Raw genomic sequence first — 27,693 nt, 5'->3', positions numbered from 1 at the left:
ACCCATTGTTGGTTCTCATATTTCTAAGTGTAATTTTTTTTTTTATGTGTGTCAAAACAAGCTTGACAACTTAAATACCGCACACGATTTTTGGATGGATAGGTATGATAGTGTGTAACTGTCTGCGAGAGTTTGATTGATAAGAAATTTGGTCAGCTTTATTATTTGCCGGATTTAAAAATAAGTTTACGGGGCTGAATACGTATTTCTTTTGTATAATGAGGGGCACAATTTCCTGATTTTGTTATATCCCGAAATCGACCGAAACCGAGTTGAAGGCGAAGAAGCGATACACAGATCATCATCAACGATTTATTAAAATAACCTAAAATTTTTTGACCTGATTATGTACAACAAAAATAACATTTTACAGTAAACGGTTGTCAACAAAAAATATTTAAATTTTCTTATGTACATATTTACTACATTTCCCTGCGCTTGCAGTTTTTTGGTTTGGTTCTTTATTTATGGGCTTACCCTCACTATATATGCATATATATTTCTGGTCGTCCCTAAAAACAGTTTTATAGCCCCATTTTCCATTTCCATCCAATGCACAAGCTGAATCCATTTTTGTTTTTGGCTGTCTGTTGTTTTCGTAGCCTGTCTGTTCTGTACTTTCGTGGGTGTGATCTATTTTAAAAAGTTTTCTAAACATTAGTACAATAATATTATTGGCCATTTTCACAATAAAAATATATTTTATAAATAACCATAGTACCATAGATTTTTTCGTTTCTTTACAATCAATGCTAAGTTCATCTTTGCATTAAAATGCAACCCAATCCTATTTTTCACTTTAACCTCCTCCCTATATCTGTGCCCTTTCTTTGCATTTATCCACCATTAATTTCTTTTTTCGTACAAGCTTACCCAAGATCATTCCTTGCATTGTCAATGTAATGTGTACAAATAAAACACTGCTTTAATATATATTTATATACAAGAATTTTTTGTCTCATATGGGAATTGTTCTGTTCTCTTTCGATTTTTACAGGCGCTTGTACGCTCCCCTCTCTACTAGTTCAGCTACTGCTACTAGCAACACCAAACCAACGCCACCAACCAACAGCACCATCTTCGCGAACGTGTGTCGTGAACAGTTTTAAAGTCTGTCGACTTAGTCAGCTCACCTACAGCGAAACTGACAAAGCGCTTAGGATGTATTGTTTAATAAATTCGTATGCCTATACATATGTTTGAAAAGTAATCAAAGAGATATAAAGTCTTTGTTGACATCCGATGAGATATGATTTAATCCTCGAGCCTTAGGTGAATTTCAAATGCAAATTTATTAGAGTGCTCTGACCAAGAAAATTAATTTCTATAGATATCCTTCAAATCGTCAGTCTATTTTGTCTTCCCATAAATTATTAGCGACAGAACTCTTAAAAATATATAATTATTTTTAGTTGTCTTAGCTTCCATTTTGTTTATGACCTTTTCGGTTGTCTTTCTGCTATGGCTCTAGTTCCGCGGTGTAAACATTTTAAATAAACAGAAGGTGCATCGCTGAAAACGACTCCACATGTGTGGGTTTCTTTAAAGAGGGTGAGTAAAATCAGCTGCAAGTCCTATGACATAAATCTATGCACATACATATATCTCTGATTTTTCTTTTGTTTTATGGCATACTCTCATATCTGCAGTTAGCTTAAAAATACATTCGTACATTTCGACGTTGACAGGGGGTAGCTTCTTGAGCTTCTTGAACGTTTGTGACACATATTACAGAATTCTCGTACTTCATACAGTATGTTTCGTTTTGGACGTGTTACTTTTGGAAATAAAAAAGTTGTATTTTATTTTATTTTCTATTCACTTGAGATTGTCTGATTACTGAAATTTCACTTTGGTGCCCTCGGATGTTTTTGGTAAAATACAAAATTTCTTCATCATATAGAATCTCAAACTTCTTAGCTTTAGATTTGTATGGGCTTTCAAATAATATGTAGTGAGATAAAAGTGTTTTTCATTATCAGCAGCCAAAAAATGACAGATCATCTGATTATTGTTATTTTTAAGCGACTCCCACGAGTCTTCAATTTCAGTTGTCTGGACGGGAATAAACTGTTTCAAGCTCTCCAAGCTGTCATTAAGAGCTGAAGCGCAACTACAAAATGCGACATTAATGGGCGGATGGCAACAGAGGGTATTTATGCCTAGAAGCTGGAGACGTGGAATACCATTTACATGGCCTTAGCACTTTTAAGTGCATTTGGACATTAGCCGAGCAAGACAAAAATCTGAGAGTTGCCGAGGGGCTGTTTGTCGTTGCTTGTTTGTTTCCTGGGCCTTTCACAGTCAGGCCATTTGCTTTAGAATTTATTTCAATTGCTCTTAAACGAAATAAAGTGTTCCGAACGCGATGTTCACAGTGGGTTAATATACGATGACGACGACATCATCACCTAGAGCGCGTCATTTGAAATTGAGCCCACACAGTGCGAGACCAATGGACAGATGAGACTATAAACTGATATTTCGTCATTTAATTAGTTTTTAGAACTGAAAAGGGGATTTTAGAATTTCTTGTATTCCCAGTGCTTCAAAACGAAATTTCGTATCATAGATGAAATTTGTATAACAATTGTACAAAATACTTATTAAATTACTCCTTAACAATTATAAGACTATTAATTTAACTACCACTGACTACCACCTGCTGCTTCTGTTTAGGTGACGATAGCGGATAGCCGAATACGACTTATTTTCCACGCATTGTTGCTTCTGCTGAAACTTTTCAGCATTAAAACACAAACCTTAATTTAACAAACTAGCACACCAGCAGGCGCCGTGAAAATAAGCCACACCTGTTGCTGCTTCCGTTTTCGCCTGTAAAGAAATCATTAAATTTCACTTAAGTTGTTCAAGGAGCCCTAGACAGCGCTAGACAACACAGACAACGACAAAAACAATTCGTGCTTTGGCAGGATGGCAAGAAGTTTCCAGTGCGCCGACAGCCAATCCCAGCCAGCGGCAGCAAGTGCCAACAAGTTCAGTTTTATGCTCTTTGTTTTCCATCTGGACATTTTCTGTCGGAGGCGCGTGCGGCTTGCATTTGCCAGCACTGCACTTTTCTTCTACTTTGCTACGCTGTACCCGCCTGTTTTCCGACTGCCTGCAAGTTGTTGCACTTTGCGCTTTCGACACACATTTGTCTTTGGTCGGGATTTTCGCACAGGATTGCCCTCGTCTGCTTTTGCTCGGTGCATATTCCTCCGTCTTGCCGTTCCTTCCCTTGTTCCTTAGGAGTTAGGTATTTCCTTGTAAAATGTTTCTTGCTTTTGTTCCGTTGTGTTGAATTCGGGTTTTTTATACATTGCATTTCATCTAAGCAAAGTAGCTGCAGTTTCTTTCAAAGTTTCTGCAGTCGCTGTTAGTTGTTAGTTATGATTATGTTGATTCTGTCTTCTATACCACCGTTGAAGTTGTTTCGATTCCTTATATCAACTTACAAGGGAACATCTTATATAGGTCAACAGGCTGCTTCCGTTGTTTACTGGATTTCCGTCAAATAAGTGGCCTTTTTAGCGTTAATGTGCAATACCCTGAATTTCTTGTCGTATTTATGAAATTCATTGTAGCCTTTGGGCTTATATATACATATGTATGCATGAATATATGTATATATTTTCACAAAGGCAAATTGATTTTTGCTTTGCATTTGCGGGCATATTTGTTTTTAGTTTCTTGGCTGTATTTGCTATAGTATTTATTTGTGATTTCAATTAAATTTTTGTTTCAAATAAATAACATTTCTCACTCGGCATTTGCTGGTTTAAGTATTTTCTAGGCAGGCTATATAATTTCTTGGTCTGCTGACCAGATTTCAATTTGACTTATAGCCGGTTGTCGTTTTGAACGATGTAAACTATTCGTTGCTGTTGCTATTGTCATCGCACCTAAAGCACGCGTATCTTAGGGATTGCCGGGCATGCGACACTGCTACAGCTAGCACATGTTTGGCTAAATAATTGGGATTTCTGGCTTTGGGTGTCCCAAGTATTTGGGATTTTTTCTATCTCGATGTCATCCGAAATCGGGCAAGTTGCCAACCAGTGCCAAATTATCCTTTCATTCATTTGGCCGTATTATTAAAGTTGTTTTTTTCTTAGCCATGAAGATCAAATGTGCGAAAGTTATTCTAAGTAGGGAATTATATTTGCGCAAGTAAATAATCCAATTAAAGGTGGGCTAACTGCACGCCCATAGATAACAGAAGATAAATGTGTAAATAAAATAAAAATTATAAATTTTATGTCAAATTATCTGAATTTTAAATTGTGCGTATAACTTTTATTTAATATTTCCAAACTTTTGATGGATTTATAAATTAAATTAAAAAAAGGTTGCCAAAAGTGAATTAATCTTCCTCGTTTTTGCAGAAACGTAATGATTATCCTATCCTCAGAAATAATAACTGATTATTATAATAACAGTACTAATATAAAAATAAATGTTCCAGTTATAACATTAATTACTGTTTGTACTCGCTTAAAAGAGAAATCTTCCAGTGCTTGTATAAATAAACACGACTCGAAAACGACAACCGAAAATAAACAGAAGTATAAAAATAGGGTCAGCGGTTTACGAATCGTTTGCCAATTGCTGCTAGCGACGGAAGTTTTGCATGATCTCTTTCTTTTGCCTTATTTTTCCCCCTTTATTTAAATCATCGAACACATAATATTGATAATATTGATTGAAAGATTATCCTTGAAATTTACCACTGAACCATACAAAAAACAAAAAACGTTACTTTGCTTATCTTTTCGTTTTAGGTAAGTTTGTTAATTGTGGTTAGTAAAAACAGTTGTCAGCATGAGAGGATTTGTAAGTGAACACCACTCCTTTATTTTAAACTTAGAAATTAATATTAAAAGTAGATCTAAGACAAATTCTAATCTAGCGTCAACAGTAAAATTGCAAAGAGCATTCGAAAAGCATCAAATGAATGTTATATTCTTGCCTGACAGTCCGCATGGTCAGAAATATTTATCGAATATTTATCATTGCAAAAGAAAGCCTCGTCAGTACGCCGCCCGTTATTTGTATATATACATATATTTATACCCGCTACGAACCGGTCACGCCCACATTTTGGAACAATTGTTAAATTTATTTCTCATTTTATTCCCCAATATCTATCGATATTCCAGAAAAATTGTGAAAATCGCATTCACTCTAGTTGAGTAGTCGAGGAACTCGACACTCTCCATTCTCTTTTTTTATATTTATTTCCATTTAATTTCGTTGTACAATTGTGCATTTGTTGTCGTTGCAATTGAATTTTAAATATTTGTACTACAATTTATAACGTGCCATATATAACTCGATACACTTTCGATTGTGTTGTATTCGGTAAAGTCCAATCCAATTGTATTAAATTTGGAATATTTATTTATAATGCAAATCTTTAATGAGTGTGAAATATTATAAGAACCCCGATTGCAAACCGTTATCAGTTTCCTATCCCTATCCTATCCCTCTTAAACCATTTACATTATTTTTGCCAACTCTTATTGGAAAATAAATTTTAAAAAAATTAATTTGATGTTACCTTCTTATTGAGAGGGATTATTAAAATTTATAGCTGAAAAGGCTCCAAAACACATTTGGCGATGTTTGACATTTGGCGGCATCGCCAAATCGACATCGAAACATTTGTTGCCCTTAATCAATTTTATGAAATGAAATAATAATTTGTATCATTACAATTACATTAATTAATGATTGTAATGGAATGGTATTATATTTCCGGAAGTGTTTTGTTTTTTATATTTTAATTCCAAAATGGTTCATTAATGTTAAATGAAAATATGTTTTCAATTCAAATCTAACACTTGTGGCTCATAAAAAATGATTTTTAAATATTTGTGGGAAATACTATACCTAATATTTATATTAAGTATTGTTTTCTTTAGCCGCTTAGCGTGGGATGACTTCTGGTCTGATCGTTTGGTTGGAACGTGGCCAAGTTATGCACTTCTTGACGCCAAACTAAAAATAAATCGCGACACAAAAATTTAAACAATAAAAATGTACATGTGTATATCAAAGAGTGTGAATGTGTGGTTAATATAAATGTCGAATAAACTTAAATACAGTTTTCATGCAGCCGATACAAAGACAAGTGAAAGTGCGTTTTATACATTGATGAATATTTTAGAAAAGCCTGGGGACCTTCTATCAATATTTGTATTTAGGCAATATATTTACTCATTGCTTTTAAAGGAAATTGTTTCACTATTTTAGTCGTGGAAAAAGAAGCACAATAATATTTTTATTGTTTACCAAAAGATGAATTGCCTGTAAACCCAGAGTATGCATATCGGATAACAGAGGCTGAGTCCATTTGCAGTTTTCAGCGGACAAAAGTCTTACCAGAATCTTCAACTCCGTCTAAGTACATTAGCCTAATGATAGGTTTGACTGCCTTTTAGCTAATGAACTTTGGGAGGTAACAGCAGAAGCATAATGAGCTATTATAATGGCTGAGCTGCACAAGCTCAGTGCGAAAGCTCCTCGGGGCCATGGAATATGGAATTAAGCAATGTCCATTTAGCATTGGAAAGGCTCACGTTTGACCCACTCAGCGCGAGCTGCTGGTAGTGCGGGATAAGCTTGTGTGCGAGTTGGGGCACGGCTTTCAACAATATTCTTCCTCATAGGTCTCACACGTGCGCCAATTTATATGCATGTCTTACCACCTTCGGCTCCGTGGCACATTTTGTTTCCTTTGCCTGCAGCACGTTGCTAAACGATTTCGCTCTTGAGTGCAATGAGGTTGCTCTTGCTGTCAGAGCCACTGTTAACCAGTTTAAATAGCAACCGTCTTGGAAGATAGGAGAGCTTTGGAGTATAGTTATTGCGTAAACGCACACGAATTAACCGACCTGCAACTGTAATTTAGATACTGTGTTTATGCCTTATATACATAGAGGTGAAGCAAATACTCCTTTTGAAGCAAAGTGCGGAAAATAAAATTTTAACAGTGGCAATAGCTATCCCGAGTTCAGAGAATAAAAAACTTTGGAAACATAGATTTTTTTGTGTCTTTGCAAGGGAACCGAATCACGTGTAAATATTTTCGCAGAACTGCTGATGAACGTAATGTATTTAGTTGTACGTGCAGCTACTGGCAGAAGAACGTTTGGCAATCGCAATTTCGAGTTATAATTTATTTAAGCATCCATTAAGGTGCACATATTGATGATCCCAGAGTGTTCATGGTTGGGCGCTACTTGGGAAACAGAGTGCAATTGCTACCTCGACAACTCCCGGGCAATTACTTTTGAGTTATTTGGCTTAATAGAAATTCAGCAAGCGTGCCTTGTTTGTCTTGTTCCAGCCATTACCTCCATTTCTTGACCTCCACCCATCGCTCTTTGTCCCCTCTCTCCAATCCCAAGACTCACTTTGATTTTCATAAGTAAATGTCGGACGTCCTTTTTCGCCTAGCCAACCTAACGAACTTGTCTCCAGAGCAAACTTTGCCCGGTGGTGGAAAGGGAATCGAAGGAGCGCTGAGTGTTTTGAGAATCGATTATGAATTATTTGAGCTCTGCGAAATGACTTATGAGACACATAAGAGTCCAATGGGCCTACAATGGCCAACCACACACAGCTGGGCAAGTTATCATTCTTACATATTGGGGGCGAAGCCTGGGAATAAGTGAGGGTTGCGTGATAAATTCCCTGCTTTGTCCTGCGTTCTTATCAAAGGGATACTTCGCTTTTGTTAGCATTTTGACGCTAATAAATTTAACAAAAAACAAGAAGGGAGGCCATCTATCTTGACATGCCGAAGCTTAAATACTCTTGTAGTAATTTAATTTATTTTATTAATTTTCCGACCTTCCCGATGAGCATAATATGATATAATAGTAGTCCGATTTCGACCAGTTTAAACCCAAATTACATACTTACATACAAAAACTAGCGAATCGGAACGCTAAAGCTGAGAAGCTAGTTTGCGTAGAAACAAACAGATGGACAGACGGATAAACGAATTGTAGGACACTGAGTTTCAAGCTAAAATCAATATTCACTCAAAAAGTGTATAATAACCGACACGTATTAAAAAAAGTCACATTAATTTTCTCACACTTTTGACAGTGATTTATGCCCTCGTTTTGATAAATTTTCCATTTAGAATTTATATGCACATATAACATATACTTACAATGAAATTTAACGTTTCGTCTCTCTCTTCTGCTTTCAGGTAAGTTTGCACTACGAGGAAAAAGAAAACGTAAGTCGAAAATATTTTTGCCATTAAATAATTTATTAATTATCCCGGGGAGACGGTAGCCTGCAAAATGCGGGCAACTTCCTGCCTATTTCCGTAAACCTTTTAAGTAATTAATAATGCGCTACGTAATCGATTTTCAAGCAAATTAAGATTTATTTGGCCGTCAACAAAAAAACTAACAAGAGCAACCGAAAACGGCTAATTTATTTTCCCCAGTTGCGCATTTCTATAGTGCAATTATCATTCCCCCATTTAGAATGGATCACACCATGTATTAAAACTGCTATAAATTAGTTAAACAAGCTGAAGACAGAAGGAAAACCACAAACCCAACTGCTTATATTTGAACAGTTGATTAATCGACAAACGCATAATGTTTTCCTAATGTCTTTCCTGAGTCAAATGGCGGCTTATGTGTGGAAATGGGGCTTTTGTTTCTCTTGTTGTGCGTAACCAATGCCCAATTAAGTCATTGCTCAAAGTGTCATCAATAGGCCTCGTAATTGGAAATTAATTACCAGCAAATTTGCCCCTAAGTTGTGTAGATGACATTTGTTACAATGGGAAAAAGGACAAAAAAAAGTGTCTTCTTTTTTGGTCTTGGGGGTATCTCCGTCATAGTCCCGATTTTTTTTTGTTAAGTACTTCAACTCCAACTTCAATGTAAACTAGTTTGTAATGTTTTTGTCTCTTGTTTTTAAATAATATTGGTTTTGGCCAATTTGTCTCCCAGCCCTCGCAATAATATATGTTTTCTGCCAGCTCTTTCGGCAATCTCATTTTCATTTGCAGTGTCTTGTGTGTGCCCTACCGGTTCACTTTCTATCGCGCTTATTTTTCATTTGCTCTTTTTTTTTCTGTCTTTTCCTCAATTATGAAATGAAATTATTAAGTGCGGGCCTCGCTAAATTAGCGCGCAATTGACTGTGGCCAGGGGGATTTTAGGATTGGTCGAGGAAGTGGTGCGGGACAGGAGACAGCCACCTTTTTCTAACTAAGACAAGTGTGCAATGTCTTTGGTTTTCTCGGCAGACGAGGCTCTTGCCTGTTGCTCTAAAATGTTCGCCACATTTCTAGGCAGACGTCCCATGTACGTACTATAGTGAGGAAGGAGATTATAAATGGCCCATATTTTGTGCATTTCATTTGCCAGCCAGAATGTAGCATCTTCCTAGCACGGTTGCTTACAGTTACATTGTCCCATGAAAGGGAAGATATGTGTATGTACTGGCTGACTGAAGGTTGATGATGACAATTCAGAAGGAAGCAAGAGACAACTCTCAGGCACTTTTATTCAACAGGTGGCACTGCTCAAAGCTATTTTGTTGGTAATACGGGGAATGATTGCTGAGAATTTATATGCATGTTGCTTGGAGTTATGCCAAATGCTGTGGGTGCTACTCTCGGTGGCACGGAAGCACCGTCATCACTTTGGGTTATCAGAGCGAGCCAAGATGGATGTTTAATTGACCGCAAATAGAAACTGTAAATTATGCCAACGAAAGATTTTACTTCCCAAACTGCTATCTTTGCTAATAGGAAATTTGCTCTGTTTGAGATCCAGCACAAGCGAAGAGCGAAAAATTCATATGCTATGATAAATGTCTTGGCAGGTCTTATTAGTCACAGAAACGGTGTGTTAGTTGAATTGCAATTGACATCGTCTATTCAACTAAACAAGAGAGAACGCTGTAGTCGAGTTTCCCGACTATCAGATACCCGTTACTCAGATATTAGGAGTGCTATAGAAATAGGCAAGTAAATTTGTGAAATCAAACCATATCAAACAAGACAGATTTCACCGATTTGCTTTGTCTCTATAACCAGCATGCTTAATCTTAGCTTAAGCTGATCCCAATCAAATATATTTAAACTATATTGGTTCGGGTAGGCTTCCTTCTACCTATTACAAGTGAATCGATACTACAAAGTCGCTTGCTTTTCAGAATCTAAATAGTATAGCTCCAGCACCATAACTCAAAAGAACCGCGCATATATTTTTGACGACATCGCAGAAAATATATACAAAAGTCAGGCAGCTTCCTGGATCGCGATCGTTTAGAAAATGAGTTTCGCAATGAAAAGGCAGACAAAGCAGTCTAGATCTAGACCCCTTCGGCTAAATATTTATACATGAGTTCGAAAGAAGTGTAAGCAAAAATATATATTTGATCTTTTCCGATTACTTGGAAAAGCACTGAAATAACTAGCGTGCGCTTTTATTGTTCGGGTTTTGAAGAACCCGCGAGCCAAATGGGATAAAGTTTTGCATATTCTACATTTTTTACGGAATGTGATGATGCTTACAACTCTTTTTTCTGTATATCAGTGGTTTTTAAGTTTCCATTCTTATTTCCTTTTGCTTTTGTTGTTTTTGCTTGGTATCTGAATCTATCTGTATTAGGAATACCTGCTGAATTCACTATCATGGGCACTCGAATGTTTATTTTACAGCGATCTATATGCTGTATGGAAGTTTCTCGTGGAAAACAACCTAGAAAAGCAGTCAGTCAAGCACATCAAATTCAAAAGCAGTCTTGTAATCAACAAAGTGACACGGATACGCACTAAGTGCCTTTAATTGCTGCCTATCACTGGCTTGTGACTCACTGGATCAGTGATCTCTATTTAAGGCCGTAAAGGTATCAATCAGACCCCTTTCTCAATAACTATTTCCTCTGCAATTCATAATTGAATTTAGGTGGGCGGGGAGAGGGGGTGGCGTGTTAATTACGTTCTGCGTCATATGCAGGCACACAGCCCGCTGACAGGACAATGTTAGAGCCTTCACCTGGGCACAATTCGCTAATAAAATCAACTTTTCCGCTTGGCTATGCGTTTTTCTCCGTCATGTGTGTGTAAGAGCTTTTCACATTGTTTGGCGTTTTATGAGCACGAAATTAAATTAATTAAAACTACACGTCGTCTCACTGTTTTCCGCACCCAGCCACACATGCTTTTCTTATAAAAAGGAGAAAAGCTGTGGGAGGTATGTCAAACTTGGGCGTATACACACTTTCGAGCTTCGAAAAGGATGTCTGCACTGGCCTTATTCGCTCCTCTGATTTATCCTTATTCTGCGGGTGTGGATGGATTTGATGGCCACCCAGCAGCGGCCTTGACGTGATCGTCACGTTTATTTACCTGAGTAATATAGCGGCAATCCGTTCTATCATAAAAACATTGTAAAAAACTTAAATTATAGAATATTTGTTCGCATATTTCAGTGTAATTTTTGTCGGATTCTACTCATATTTTCTATTCAGCCGGACAAGTGAAAACGCTGCGAACTGCAAATGAACCGGATTAAGTTTTAGCTCCATAAAAACAAAAACGTCAAAAGATATAAAAGCAAAGCCAGCCAACTAATTGCTGATATCTGTGCTTCATGCTAGTGTGGGTGCAAGGACCAAGCTAGATGGCATTCACACATATGCTACTTTTGTGCATATATGCGGCTGTCAAAGGTCTAGCTCCTAAAACTCAGGCCATTCAACACGTCACCAACGGCGATGAGCTTAAACCGGAACTGTCCATGAAGTGTACCTGCAGATGACCTGGCAGGCAGATTATACCTTCTGGGGCCTTTAAAAGGTTTCTGCCAAAAGGGCAGAATCATAAATAATGTAGAATGTGTAAATGCAGCACGGTAAACACGTTTTCTGTCAATTTAATTTGTAATTAGTCACGGCGGTCGTTAAAGGCTCCTCCTGAGAGACCAGAGAGGCCAGTTTGCTGACTGCTTCTTGACTTTAATTGAAATTGGCAGCTGCTAACCCGCAACCCGAAAGCCAGCTACTTGCACGTGATTTCGTTGCTAATTATTGTGCGAGGCTTCGGGGAGCACGACCGAAGTGTCATCATCCATCTCCTCCAGCCACGGCGCTCAGGTGCTGGCCAGTCTACGTGCCACAAAATTCACTTAGAGCTGTCTCCCTGCATTCAGTCGCATCTATTAATAGTCGAATGCTAATTAGGCATTAACAATGGTTCCGTTTTTTAGTCCTCATTGTATTGGTAGTGCTTTTAATCGGGTAGGTGGCCTTTTCACGTCAGAATAATATCAATGCCTTTATTGATTTCTTACCATTGCAGTGAAAAAGTGTCTTCAATATGTAGCATGCTAAAGTTGAACTCGGTTTTTTCAAGAATGCTCGGACGGTTTTTTATTTAGAATATGAGCTATGAGTATAACAGCAAAGGCTATCAAATATCCGTTACTCAGCTAAATGGTGTGTGAGGAAGATGGCGATAGGCAACCGACTGATTTTCACGGTCCTAACTTGCATGTATACATGAACATACATAAATATGTAGCTATTGATAAGTATATCAAGATCACTTTTAAACATCATGCATGTGGGCGCCAGCCAAATTAACATCAAGATCCTATAGTAGGAATGACGAACTCGCAGTGCGGAAGAAAAAGTTAATTTCGTTATATATTAGAGATTTGGATAAAACGCAACTAAAATTCTCTGGAAAATTAAACGATCAAATTGCCCTCACGAAAACATGTCATAATAGTGTGTGAGACAATAACATACTATGTACATATGTAAGTGTGTTCTGTTTTCGCTTGCCGGCCGGCAGCCGCGTAAAAGTTGCTCAACAAGATTTTCCACTTCAACTTTAGTAATGAGCTCATCACCTGTAAGCGCTCGATCAGCTGTGCCGCAATAACACGGCTGCCCGGAATCTCTGCTACTGGGGGTTAGGAGGAGCGTCAGATAGGGCTCATTTTGAAGTCATTAATTTGACGATGCTAAATGAGAATTTATGTGTCTACTGCAGCGGCTCAGACTGGCAATTTCTCATGCACAAACATTTTTCAATGCTTGACAGAAAAACCAAAAAGAGTGACTTCGGGCCCCGAAACTTGTTCACGCTGTCCAGATGTCATTAACACTCGTTGCTCGGCATGACCAAAAATGTACACAAAAAAATAACCGCCAAAAAAAAAAAAAAAAAAATACATAACAAGACAACTAAAACCGGAGGCGGCAAGAGGTCTTGTTAATAGCCAAAATCTAAACAACCTAAAGTGGGTAATCTCATCGACTTAAAGCTAAAAGTGTACTATCAATGGTACAGCTGTTGTTTTTAATATATAAAGTTGTTTTTGATTTCATATAAATAATACGAAAAAAATCATATAGGCTATAAGAACAGTCGATGATGTTTCCTTATTCGGTATTCATCATCGGTATGCATCAGAAAAAAAAAAATAAAAGTCCGCCGCTAAATGTTTCTGGTTTTTTAAACTGTTCTTGGTGTTTTTAAATAATTGTTGTACATTTTTTATAAATTTATGTATTTTGGTTTAACATATGCTGCGTAGTCGCGGTTCAAGACTCTGGAGCCCAAATGAATAGTGTGTGTAGGAAGAGCATACTAATTTCATTAAAATGTTTTGATTGTCTCGAATTTTGGCACTCAATTCTACAGACAAATTCAGCTTGGAGGACTCTTTCGTGTTTTGTTTTCGTATGGTTTTTCTTTCCACTGCTAGAAATGGGTTACTTTTGTTTTTCTGAATTAAAAATCGCATGGCAAGTGGATGAAAAATGAGAGCAAACCTAATAAGTGAGGGTGGGTACTTAAAAAGCTCGAATCTGGAGTATACTTTGTAATGGATAAATTAAGTCAAATTTTATTTTATTATGGGGGATTTAATTTTAAAGATTATTTGTCTCTCTAAAAAAGAATGATATAACATGGTATGGAGTCCATACTATGGACCACTTAAGTATCCCTTAAAAGCGATTGAAGCGGATGCTCCAATATCGTCAGGTGTTTTCATTTAATTTGCGAAAAATGTTTGTCTGCAGTTGGTCGCTGGCCAAGATGAATGTGGAAACGGTGTGTAGGTGCTCTATTTGCGACTACATATGTGCATTTGGTCTATAGAGCACCATAGATAAAAATGATTGAAAGGTGGAATACAATGGAACGAGGCAAAAAGCATAACAATGCCAAGGGGATTAATTTAACCATTTTCCAAGATATGTAGCTCTGTCTTTACCAAAACAGGAAGATACATCCGCGCAATATGCTATTACAACACCTTATCGCTCTCGATTGCAATTGCAGTTTCGATTTCTGATGCGGAGCCTCATTTACTACCATGGAGTGTGCTCAAGAGGGATTTAGTTCCTTGCGAGTCACCTGTGATTGCATGGACAAAACCGAAATCCATTGTGCGTAGAAATTTTTAATTTCACATACTGCGCCTCCGTCTGTGTCACCCAACGAGTGCTAAATGATGACTGATGTCCTTCTGTCCAGCCTTGGGTGCCCGGCTCAGATATCACATGCAACATTCTGAATGCAACGTGCCTAGGCACTGAGATAAAAAATAGTTTTAAATTGCCTTATTCAACATCTTTGTCAGCAAAACAGCAAAATATGATAATGAAATTAGCGAAACATTCTAATCGATTTTGATGCACCATTTTCAAAAGTTATTTCATGTAGAGGGTTGTATTGGGAATTTTTTTTTTTCAACAAAGAATCAATTGCTCTTGATAACGCGATTTATCGATGAGTGCAGCACCTCGCTCTGAGCCGCCTTGCCAGTCGGTAGAGTCCTTTCCCAAAGCCTGGCAAAAGTAGCGGCATTACAGCCATTTCACACACTGCCTACCTCCCTCGTCCTCCCCCGCCTCTTCCTCTGAGTCAGCCAAATAAAAGCTGCGCAGCGGTTTAGTGTGAGTGGTAGATCAGATCAGAATGCAAAAAGGCGAAATCCGTCGACGATGTCCTGATGTAAAGCAAACAAAGGACGATGAGACGTAGAATGCCTGAGAGCTGAGAGCTGAAAGAGGAAGAGGCTGGGAAGGGGACAGAACGAGACTGGATTTTCTCCTTGCTAGCTTTGCCTATTTCTTGCTTGTTGGTGCTTTCAGCACTAATGCAATTTGATGCGACACAAAACCGCACACATGCACTTCCCAGAAACGCTCACATATGTGTGGGACAACAGAAGCCACTGCGATGGCGCCAACACTAACAACAAATCCTTAACAGAATAGGATTTTCAACACATTTGCTTGTGCATTCCATAGTTTTGGCGTAGCACGGATCCCGTTAAGTCCTGGGTCTGCCTACACGATTGTCACCCCAACTGCCCCTTCTCTGAGCGGCAGATCAGAAATGTACAGCTGAATACAGCAACTAGTATCTCGCATCTGTTTTGATACGGCCATCTTTAAGACAGTACTGCCTACGATCTGGTTTTAGCAAACGAACGGTACCAAAAGAAATTTAATTAACTTATTTATGAAGATTAAAAAAATGTAGTTTTTTTATATTTGTCCCTTAGGCTAGTGGCCGGGGCCTATCATCAAGCTTATAAATTAGTTATGTAATGGTCCTGCGAGTAACACTACCGGCCAATTTCAGTGAGCTGTATTTATGCAAATGCCCAAATCTTCTTCTTTGGTCTTCTTTTTATTTTTCCTTTTTGTGCTGCAACAAGTTCGTTTCGTTGTAGCTTGCAACTTACTTCTTGGCGTGTTTTTCTAGTGCATTAAGCCAACACCGAGTCTTGTGCGTGAAATATGGGCGTCATTCTTTGCATAAAGTGCATGCTCAATACGAGAAGAAATCCCTGGTCACAGGCTGGCCTCGTCCTTTCTTTGCTTTTCCGCCAGCTCACTTTATTTACTTTCACTTGTCATGCTAAATCTGCACAATTTCTTGGCTGGATTTCGTTATTGTTGCCAGCCATCCGCTGTGGTTGCGACTGTGCCAGCTTTGTGGATGTGATTGTGGCTGCGGCTGGTGCTGTGGGGTATGGGGTGGCTGAGAAGGTGGTGGCCCTTCTTAGTGCCAAAAATCTTTGTGATTCGGGTTTTAATGCGAATTTTTCAACTCCTGCCATGCAACAAGTGTAAAAAGTGCAACTGAGCCTATGTTTATTTTCGATTTGAAGATTTTTGCATTTTTGTTTGTTTTTATGTTTTAATCAAACGATTGGCTGCTGGTAATTGTCATACCTTTTTTAAAGACTCCATTGATTATGCAAATTGATTGGAAGTAATTGTACTTATGACCACGTTCAATGCTCTGGGGTGAGTGCATGTGAGTCAGCAGACAGAGGCTGAATAACACCACCTGTTCATTTAGCATCCATCTTTGTATTTGCGCAATACACAAAACCAATGCCAGTGGCGGTCTCCTCCCGTTTCATTAAACTTGCACTTGAAAATTGCGCAATTAATAAGAGTTTGATAAGTTTAGGCATTTTGGTCAATAAAAAATACCACATTGGAGAGCCAAATGATCATTGTAATAAAAATAATCATGCCAGGACCCTGCCAGGACTTTGATTAAGCCGTCTCGTAAATTCAATATGCTAGATTTTAATTTTTTTAGTGTATTTTGGTATCTTGGCTGTGGGGCTTTTTCCCAGTGGATGGTTAGTGAAAAACTGGTCGCTTGGTTTACTGTGCATGGGCACAGCTGTTGCAGTTATTGCTGCCGTTGCAGTCATAGCTTCAGCTGCTGTTGCTGCTTGCAGCTGTGGATGAGCCGCGCATGCTCAGGGAAGTGAAAAGCTCGACGAGGAGACGACGGGCCATGAACTTGTTGCAGGTTGCAACTGTGACAGTTGCGAGTTGATGTTGTCGTTGCAATCCATGCTGCGTCTCATTTTGCTCCCACTGTTCGGCCTTCAACTCCGCTCAGCTGAACTTAGGCGAATGATGTATGATTGCTGTTGCTGCAACTGCTCATTAATCATTGTTTTCGTGGGTGACTGGGCAGCAGACTCATCTCCCCTCTAGTCTAATTGTTCATGCAGCATCGAAGGAAACCGCCCCGCTACATCGTTTCGCTTTCATTGGTGCCACATTACATTTATTATCCTTCTCCAATGCCATGGTTGTCCACCACAAAACTGGACAAATTTACGCGTGGGAGAGGAGGAACGCACAGCACTTGGCATAGCCAGTAGAATCACCATATACATGGATCAAAGTCATGCATTCATGTGCTTTAGTTTTTTTACTCTAGTTCTAAAGTTCGGGCGTGGGGTATTAATCGCAAGAGCACTTGCCCACATCCATATGGTTTCCATGTGGAATGTCCATCTGAGAGTGCTTCCCCTCATCTGCCAGTCTCAGCTCTGGATTCCTCTGTCTTCGGGGCATTCCGTTCTCTTATCGACTCCCGTTATTGTGTCGCGTGTCAACATAAAAATCAGTCTACAATGTTGAAAAGTCAGTCAGCCAACGTCAATTTCCTTTTGTTGTCTTCATTAAAATGCTAGACTAGCCACGCTCCGTTGCACTTTCGCACTACTTTTGATAATGACGGCTGCAAATGCAACTATAGGGTAAACCGAGTTGCGGAACAAGAAATATGTAAGGCGGAAAATCTCTTAATTAGTTCGTCGAGCTGGCCATGTAAATGTCACTTTTGTAGCACTTAGAGCAATTTACTGTATAATGCGTAAACAAACTGACAGGCGGCTGACAATAAAGGCTTTAAAAGCCAGGAATAGGGCCACAGGTGGGACAAGGAAAAGTGAGATATAAATAGTTTTGCTATGTTGCGTTTTTTCGGTAATCGATGCCGCTGACAAGTCATTGACTGTTGAATAGGCAAACACGCATGGGATAATTGTCTGGACCGCCCAAGATGCGTCGACAAAGGGGTGCCACTTTGCTGGCAAGTGAAATGAAATACTTCATTTGTTTGCCCAACAGTTTTTAAGAATTCGGAGCAGAGAACCACTGATCTTGTAGTCATGGATTTCTGGTCAGATGCATAAATACGCCTTAAAAGCTAAGCAGGAAATGGAGATATTGTCGGACTAGTGCGCTTGCAACAATTTTTATAACTTTCTTCTCTGTCCTCTTTTTACCAAAACACATTTATTCCAATACTCCGAAGCAAAAGTTTTGACAATATGTGCCACTTTGTCATGCTATTTTAATTTTTACCGTTTTGCTTTACACTGAAAGAAACTGAGCCTATTGTCGTCTTCAAATCACTTTGTCCTCTCAGCAAAAGTATAAGTAATAAATAATATTTTTTTCCTGTGTATGGATGTTTCATTCCATTTACTCCCAATTTCGTACTGAGTAGTTCGTAGCGCTTTTTATTTCGCTGCCTTTTTCTTTCAAAAGTTTTTATGGGTTGAGTGCAGGACGTAGAAAGGGTGAATCGGGAGACTACGCTATGATTTATTTGGCGCCCGAAACGAAAAACCAAAAAGAAATGCAGCGCAACGAAATGAAGCCATCAAAAACGTTGACATCGTTACGCAAAAGCGGAAATGACAATGATGATGGGCGCCAAATGAAACGATGGTCATGCCTCCTTACGCCCCTCGTCCTGTTTTCGAATGCAATTCAATGCGGTCTTCGCTTTTATGTGTGTGTGCCTGTGTAAGAGTAAGGGAACAAGAATGTGCAGTGGGTAATTCTCGTGCTGGCTGCCATGAAAACGCGTGAAATTGAAAAGGGCGAAAAATTGCAATGCCCCAGCGTTGGAAAAAACGGGTGTGGTGGGGGGGTCAAAGTTTAAGTGCCTGAAGGAAAGCTGCAACAGCTTTTTCATTGATTCGCTTGATTTGCAGCGTACCTTATGGTCATTGTTTTTACAGGGACTTGAGCCACTACCGAAAGTAAGTCTAACCAAAGAGATTAGAATAATCACAAACAGACAAGCTGTTATATATTTTTAATCCTTTTATTTACACTCAGTATCCTTCAATCCGACTAACAACAAACATGTCTATTTCTATTTACATTCACAGGTAGCGACCATGATGTCCTGCCCCATTCCCATGCAATTGCAAATGCCAATTCCTTCATTACACAAATCAGAATTTGAACCGGTTAATATTGGAGTTAAGGTAAGTTTATCCAATCTCACATTACATTAAACATGCCGGCAATATTCTCTCGTCCGCACTTCCTGCTTTCCTTTCCATTTCCTTTGCCTTCCGGGGACCTCTACTTAAACATTTGTATGCTTTCCATTAATAAATAGTAAATTAAGCGCATAAATGCGAAAATCATGCAAATCTGCTGGAACTCTATTGCAGAAAGTCAACAAGTGGGGCAAAATGCTAAAATGTAAATGTAGCCAACGAACTGGAGCACACATACTCGGCGAACCCACACATGTCAAAGAGCCAAGTCTATTGTTGACATTATTGCAAAACACACACGCTGTATAGACCCAGAACAGATATTTACGTGAAATAATGTGCGGCACTAAATCAAACTGTTGTTGCCCCAAGATGGCGTCCCGTCAGCCAGCTCCCTCCCGCCCCCATTTGAGTGTGCTTTAATTCGAAGTGATCACATTTTAATGATACCGAAATGCACTTCACATTGTTTGTTTCTGCTGAAGAATAATGATGTCAAGCAGATTTAGATGCGGGAAAAAGGAGAAAGAGTTTTAAACATTCCCACGGATTGCGTCACGTTTGATAAATGCTGTTGAACATTTTTCTTGATATTGTTTGGGTGTCCTTCCTGTGCTCTTTTGCTTTTTATTTACTTTTTTTGTCTCGCTTAAATGCTACACATAAATCTATTTTTGAATGAAAGCCACTCGCAGGATGCGTGTCGTATGCCCAATATTTCTTCGTCCCAGGAGGGATATTTTTGTACGTTCGTTTGTCTGTGGTTTGTTATCAGAAGAGGACGCTGTGCTTATTGTTTGCATAATGGGCGCTCGTTAGCGGGGGCACCCCTCAGAGGGTATGCGAGTTGGTTGCGTGGGGGGTAGTAAACAGAATAAAAAATGTGCTTTACCAATAAAAATGAGGTTTTAATTTCTGTTTGAATCCTACTCAGCTGATCTTTTTTTAAATTTACCGTTACCGTTGTCTTTTAAACCCTTGCACCCTTTATAAAAAATTTAATTTTATCTCCCAAAGACAAATTAACAAAGATGGTCACTTCGGAGGATAGAGGTCCTTTGTGTGAATTTACTGTATGAGGTTTCTTTCGGAATGTGATGAAGTTGGCATATCTAATTGGGCGAAAACTTATTTTCATCTGCATATAAGCATACAACAAAATTTAAATATTTTCGCTCGCGAACGCAGGAAAACATGTAACTCTATATGCAAATCGGACCCCATAACTGTATTCGAAATTTGAATATCCTATCCGACTAACAAGTAAAAGAATCGAAATTTCTTATTTTTTTTTTTTGGGATATTGGTCAATAAAATGAGAAAATCCTGTGCGGTTATTGAAAGTAAAAAGTGTTTTGGAATAATAAAATTATTGAAAAATATCCAACAAATTTTCAAAAATTAGGGCGGTTTTAGGACGTTAGAGAGTGGTCGAGGCAGTTTTTGTTCGAAAGACTAATACAAATATATCAAAATATCTTTAGCTTTTGTAGTTCCTTAGATTTCGACGTTTATACGGACAAACATACAGGCGGACAGGGTCAGATCGACCTGATCCTGTTCATGAATATATATACTTTATATGGTCGAAAACGCTTCCTTCTGCTTGATGAATACTTTTCAACGAATCTAGTATACTCTTTTACTCCACGAGTAACGGGTATAACAATTACCCAGTGTCCCTTTATATATATCTGTATATATATTTATACATTACCCATCATCATCAGTTCAAAGGCTAACGAGCAGCCTATAAATCGCGATTTTTATAAACACTGAAAAAGAAAAACTCCACTGGAGCTTAACTGCTGACAGACATCCGCAATTATGAGCTGAACCCATACCCTCCCGGCTCAGTGCGGCAAATATCCTGATCTGCCGACGCGACTAATTAGGGCAAATCGCAACACGCAAAGTAGTCCACTGATAACCAGTCCATAAAAAGGCAACAAAACTGTAGGGACGAAACATTTTTTTTTAATAAAACGGTGGACGGTAAAAAAAATCGACTGAAATTAAACGAGCTGCCAGGTCCCGCTGACTGCTGCTGTTAAACCCAATTTCCTGCCCCAAGGTGCCGGCGGTAGAACTTACACTTGACCGCGCAGCATAAATCATGCGGGGCGGTGGATCCAAAGGGACTGTTTGGGTTGGTTAGGCTGGCTAGGGGCAGTTTCATTGGTCATAAAAAGGGCGTTAAAAATTGCCATGTAAAGGTGGGGCCGGAAATATAATATTTAATAACAAAGAAATACAGAAGACAATGAAAAAGTCTGGTTTTTATAGGGTTCATCGTGAGGGGTGATCTGTATTTTCTTCTGCAGTTCCTTTTTAAGTATTTAATTTAGTTTATAATTCTTTATTTTGTGATGAATCCGGGAACTTATTTTAACGTGACCAGTTATACTTTCAAATTTAATTCTACACTGTTAGAACCTACAGATCACGGGAAAAATCTAATATTTTTGTAATTTCCATATTATATTCCTTTCGTAAGAACGCTGTGGTCTAGGGAAGGTATAAGCAAGCCAAAAAATATTTTGGACAAATGTTTTCACAAGTAATTTAGTTTCGGATTAGATCGCATAAACATTGTTGTCTCGAAGGCCTTAAAGCTTAAGGAATTCCGTCATCCGCTTGTCCAGCCCACTCAGGTGTGCTCAAAAATTCCCTTTGCCAAGTGGGAGGCAGATGATGATGCCAGCACCCCTATACATTTCACTTCTACCCACTGACAGAACCGAAATGGTTGCACTGAATCAATGCATATACTTATATACATAAGGACAAGTAAATTATAACATTTCAGCTTAACTAACATAACAATAATATAAGCATTTCCTTCTGTAATGCTTAAATCAAAATACCAAATACTTTCTTGAAAGTATAAAGATCGCTGCACGTGTTGTGTAATAATTATTGTGGTGGTTTTCAGGTTCACGTTTTTTTTCAAGTGCTTTTGTAAGTTCTCTCTTTTCGACCACCTTTATCTCCCTTAGTTCATCTTCGTCTGAGGATACTGGTATTTGTTTTTCTTATGCTGCTTATTATTAATTTAAGACGTGCTTTATTCCTCGACGAGGACGCATTGTTTGTTCGGTAATGTTCGCCTGCCTGAGAATCCAGATGTACATTGCACCTTACTTTTATTTTCGGGCGTTCTCTGCTTAACCCATCACGGGCAAATGTTGTTTTATTTTTTATTTCCACTCAAATTGTTTTATTTGCAACATACATACTGAGACACAGGGAAGACCTCAGACGCTTGGCTTTATTACGGTGATTTTTCTTGAACGCATTCGTGAGTTGTCTGCCCCCGGTTCTTCTTTCCATTTTTTCTGCATACTTTTGTAATTTTTATGATTTTATTTGGCTGGCTCCCTTGCCTTAACTTTTTATATGCGTTTTCTTTATTATTGTAATTCATAAAAACCAGAAAAAAATCATGAAAGAGCAGCCTGTAGTTTCGGCCTCCCCATGTTCTCATGGCACTTAATATTTGCCTTTCTGCGATGCGTAAGAATCAAGAACAACAAAAGGTAAAACATCTTTTCAAGAAATTATAAGGCTATGGTTGAATATTCAGTTGGTTCGCGTTGGAGTAATCCCAAATCCATCCGTAGCCGCATGCAAAAATTAAGGCGAACTCGACAATTTATTACCCTGTTTATTTTAGCGGTTATTTATATAGACGAAAATATAGCATATAAATTGTATTAGTTATTTTCGATTCTAAAAGCACGTTGAATTATAATTAATTCCCTTTTTTTGTTCTTCTAAATTTGAATATACCCTTACACTTCTCAAGTCCTAAGGTACACCCTAATCCACCAAGGACATCGTCCTTTGTTGTCCTTAGCTGACGGTTTGATTCTTTACTCAGTTGCTCGTTTTGTTTCTTGGTTCCTTTATAAGCGTTAAGGATTATAGCTATTCAGAGGAATTGCGAGCACACAGGCGTAGAGTGGAAGTGCGGCCAATTTACCGGATCTTGAGAACCCTGGCACATTAGACATGCACGCATGACCATCTTTTAAAATCAAAATTGCGTCGGGCCATTAGACCCGGCGTAACAACAAAGGCTAACAGCAAAGACTAATTATTCCCTCGTTTACGGACCCAGGGAGCACAGGGCATTATTATTTATATTACTTTGTGAAGCGCGCTTTTGTGCGTGTCCAAACTATTTCGGCACCCAACTTGTAAGGAAAGGGTGGGGGAGTGAGCTTTACAAAATGGGGGTAACCTTTAATAAGTGCCATGTCGTTTGTGGGATTGGTAAACTTGGTAGAAAACGAACGCAAGACAAAGTTGTTATTATTTAAGGATGACTAGAAATGTATTATATATATGTAAAGTAATAATATTGTAGATGATAATGAAATTGTTTTTTGTGTTAAGATGTTTGATTCATAGTTTTCGATATTAAATTAAAACTGGTTGGCGCGAAAAAAAAGGTTTATTCACACAAATTTTTTTAGTGTACCTTTTTGCTTTTCGAATTCATGTGTCTGACAACTGAAATGGGATAAACATTAATATCAATTAGTGCGTTAGAAAACACACTATCGGGTTTTCCATAGACGCGGCTACTTCTTCTCTTACTGTAGTTCGGTGTCTTAGAACACGATTGTTTTTCTTGTGTGATTTCACGACCTCCTCAATTGGAGTTTTAATATCTACGACAACAATATTTAATTAAAATTTATAAAGGGTTCTATACTACTTGAATACTTTTATAATTTCTTTTGGAAATTTGGAGTGTAGTAAGGGTCGTCCAACCGACCGAGGGGCGCTGGCGTGTATCGTACAGCTTGATTTACGAGAAGATAGACCCGATAATATAGACTCGTCTGGTTAAGAATATATATATACTTTGTAAATACTTTTTAGGGTCGAAAACGCTTCCTTCTACCTTTTAATTTCCCTTTATTTTACAAGTAACGGATATAATAAGTAAGATCTTATACTATAAATAGTTATATTTTCACCACATGTTTGTTGTCATTGATTACTTATGTAAATCGTAATAAAAGTTTGAACTGTTCTAAAAAATTTTCCATTGGCCGATTGAAACTTGAAAAACCTTCTACAAACAAGCCAATTACTGTGGGACACTTAGTGCCGGCGGGGGAGCATAGTCAAAGCAGGTCTTACCGGGCACAGGTGCGACAGAGGAAAGCGGCTTTAACCCTTAACAGCCCCCGTGGTAACGACGGTACACATCCTTGGCAACATTTTCCTGTTTACTTTGGCTTTACAGTTCAATATTTATTTTCGCGATTTTCACGCCGTGTGCGAAAGATTGCTTCCCTGCTGAATCAAGGCAGACCGAAAAGGACGCGTCCCAACTCCTTCGATGCTGTCGAATGTGGACACAACAAACACAAACGGACACATGCATTAGATGAGCTTAAGTGTCGTCGGTACCGTTGCCAGGTCTCCAGATCCTTTGTTGTCCTTGTCTGCAGGTGTGCCCGCCGAAGGAGCAATGGAAACTTGCTGGCCAAAAACTGGAAAGACAAGCACACCGACTGAGACTGAAACACAAACAACGGGAAGGGCCGCCAAACTTTCGGCAAGCAAAGTGTTGAGGCAGAGCAAACACACTGTCTGTCTGACTGACCAAATAAGCATTATGAAATTTGCAAAAAACTTTTCTATTGAAAGCGAAACTTTTTTCAGTCCTGGAGGATTTTTTTTATTTTGTGTGGACACCAACACCTTGCCTGCGATTTTTGCATGTGTGCCTATAAATTTGTAATAAAAACCGAAATCTACCGCAAAGATGTCATCCGTAACACAATCATCAGGGGGAAGTGCGGCTACGCGGTTTCTTACCAAAAACCTTACCCTTTTCCAATCCCTCGCTGGCTTCTGTTGTAACTCATTTGACATTATTATGTGAACTTTTTATGGCTGCCAGGGCTCAACGCGACCTTCGGGCTTTGAGTATGTAGAGAGTTCTAGGCGCAGACACATCAATAAATTTACTTGCCTTGCCAGCCCTTACTGTAGAGTGAGCTCTTCCGGTCCTGGGTAATTATTATTCTGGTTTATGATTTGGTTTTGGCGGCGTCTTTAGAATTCTCTTTATTACACATCTTAGGTGCCCTGTGGTGGTATAAAATTTTTACTCGACTTACGTGCACATATTTCCATGTAAACTTTTGGGCGTCTGAGAAGTAGGTTGAAGAGTATTATAATGTTTATGGCGAGTGGAATAGTCAATGCATTTCTCATGTCTGGCAGGGTAGATTATTCTGCAAATCCTTTGTGTTTATGACCATTCCTCAACGCTGATTGGGCTATTCAAGCCAAAGCCACAACGCTGCTTAGAAAGCTAAATATGAATAAATAAGATAACATATTAAAGCATTCTTGGTCTTATTATTTGTTCCATTGATAATATAAAAGTGTAGTCGATAATATAAATAGGTGTTACGAAGGCTGCTGTTTAGTTTCTCGTGTATTTTTCACCCTTCCTTATCTTCTCATAATCCGGCTTTGTCAGATTCGTAATACCACACGTAAAATCCAAAATCATAAAAAGAACGCAAACACAGCAGCAAAAACCACAGCCAGGATTGGCTTTCACATAGAAAGCAAACTCAAATATTGACATTGGAAATGCGATTGCGTCCGCTGGAGATTTACCCATATCTGCGTGGGCTTTCCAAATGCCGTAAATATGTGCACTTAAGGATCTGCGCCTAAGGTTCTGTTTTGCTTGGCCTTTTTTTACCTTTACGACGCCAATATAAATTTGTATTTACATTGCAATAATAAAAGAGGGCCGAACTCGTGGGTATTCAATACCGCACCACTTGCAGCAGCCGCTGGAACGATTTCTGAATTATGGCACTAAAAGTGCACTCAAAGAAGCAGGAGAAACATCCGCTCCTCCGCCCGGCAATATGGCGACGTTTTTTAATTCCGCAGATAACAAAGCACTTGTGGCCAAAGCCGTCTCCGTCGCAGCCGTCGAAAGCAAATAGCAAATGGGGCAATAAGCTGGGCTTTTCAGCCGGCGGTTGGTCGGGTGGTAGCAGGAGCTGCATCCCAGGCAGATAAAAATCAAAACTTAAGCGCTCTGGGTCGATGCAGCGAGTGCAGTGCCAAAGCCGCGGCAGCATCAGGCAAAGCTGCAACATGCTCTGCGATAACAATTTCTAATAAAACCTCATGACAGCTCACACACTTGGCGCGCAGGCAGGCTACACACAAAAAAAATGTTACTTTCTATTTAGTATATATTTGAAATTATTTAATGTGCCAAATTGCTTCAATAGCACAGGCAAGTTTATAAAGCTCTATTTGCTTGATTTGGTTGCTTTTGTTGTTTTTGCATTCCATCGCAGTGCAGGATCTGCGGGCACCAATGAGAGGATTATTGCAGAGCTGGTTGTGCTTTGGCCATAAAGTTATATTATCCTTGGTTGGAGAAACTAGGCTAGAGCTCAATATTCTTGGAAATTGATATAATTTATAGCCTGGGTACGCACAACCACAATTGTATAATTGCCTAATTACTCAAAACGCCCTTCAAAGTTTGGAGTCGAAAACTTTTGAAATTAAAAAAAAAAAAAAAAAAAGAATAAATTGCATTGCAAAAAAAAAGAGAATGAATTGCATGCAACCAACTCCTATATATCTCAGAGGTTTTAGACTGAGGATGGCGTGAAATACTTGAACATACTTGAATACATAAACTTAAAAAGCATACGAAAAGATGCTTCCATCTCTTTCTTTGGTTGCAGATTTTCACCGTAATACTTATTGTGCATTGTATGTAAACTTTTTGAATAGCGGGAAATGAGTGAGAGTAAATTTGTTTTCGTTCCTTTTTTGCAACCAGTTTTCTCGCCTATTTTCCGGCTTCTAAAGGGGTGCTTCTTTTGTTGCCAAGCTCGCGCAATTTGTTATAAGTGGCTACCATCACCCTTTCTCGTGCAAAACCACCAAAACCACCCTGCAACTCTTAAGACCCAACCCCACCGTAGCGTGTAAAAAAACGTAGAAACGGCATGAAGTATGCAAAACATTTGCATTTAGCATTCAACAAGACAAACAAAAAATGAAGTGCGAAGCATCGAAGCCGCGGCAAATTTTCCAACTAACTGGCAACCGAAAAAATGGGAGACAGATGAAAAAGGATGCTTAAGAGTCGAAAAAAGGGTTGCTTTGGGTTCTTTTCGTGCGTTGGCTTTTGTGCTGACAAATTCAGGCGTGATAAGTTTTATGTGCGCTTAGTTGACTGTTTTTAAATAGACCCACGGAAGGATCAGAAAAGAGTGGGCGGGGAACGGTCGAAGGCTTCGAGGAGTTTTTAGGCCAAAGTTAAATAATTGATGTTGACAATCAACAACGCAAATAAAGCAAAAGTAGAAGGCGTGTTTTGGGCGCGAAGTAATATACATGAATAAACGCCTGGGCAGGTCGACGTTATTATACTTCAAGCCCTTCAAAATTTGGGCGGTTTTCTTATATAAAGTCGTTTTCCGCTAAGGAGTAAATAAAAGTTAATTAAATTTATTTCACTTGATTTCTT

General features: G+C 38.7%; 1 protein-coding gene across 8 annotated transcripts in view; it reads left to right on the top strand.

Annotated features, from left to right (window-relative positions):
* LOC117142623 (polypyrimidine tract-binding protein 1) overlaps positions 1-27,693 on the top strand; it is a 125,345-nt gene that overhangs the window by 5,193 nt on the left and 92,459 nt on the right. For 4 of the 8 annotated variants that reach the window (XM_033306719.1, XM_033306721.1, XM_033306717.1 and 1 more), the window contains 2 exons: positions 8,228-8,257; positions 19,026-19,124. In XM_033306719.1, coding sequence (XP_033162610.1) covers positions 19,035-19,124 — 90 coding nt within the window. In that variant the 5' untranslated portion in view covers positions 8,228-8,257; positions 19,026-19,034. Of the gene's footprint in view, positions 1-1,420; positions 1,552-4,819; positions 4,837-8,227; positions 8,258-19,025; positions 19,125-27,693 lie in introns of those variants that run through there. The other 4 variants (XR_004459568.1, XM_033306718.1, XM_033306720.1 and 1 more) reach the window with 4 other exon arrangements.

The sequence above is a fragment of the Drosophila mauritiana genome, chromosome 3R, assembly GCF_004382145.1.
Source record: "Drosophila mauritiana strain mau12 chromosome 3R, ASM438214v1, whole genome shotgun sequence".
Classification (NCBI taxonomy): Eukaryota; Metazoa; Arthropoda; class Insecta; order Diptera; family Drosophilidae; genus Drosophila; species Drosophila mauritiana.
Note: the sequence above shows the minus strand (reverse complement) of the source record. Positions and strands in the feature narration are given on the sequence as shown.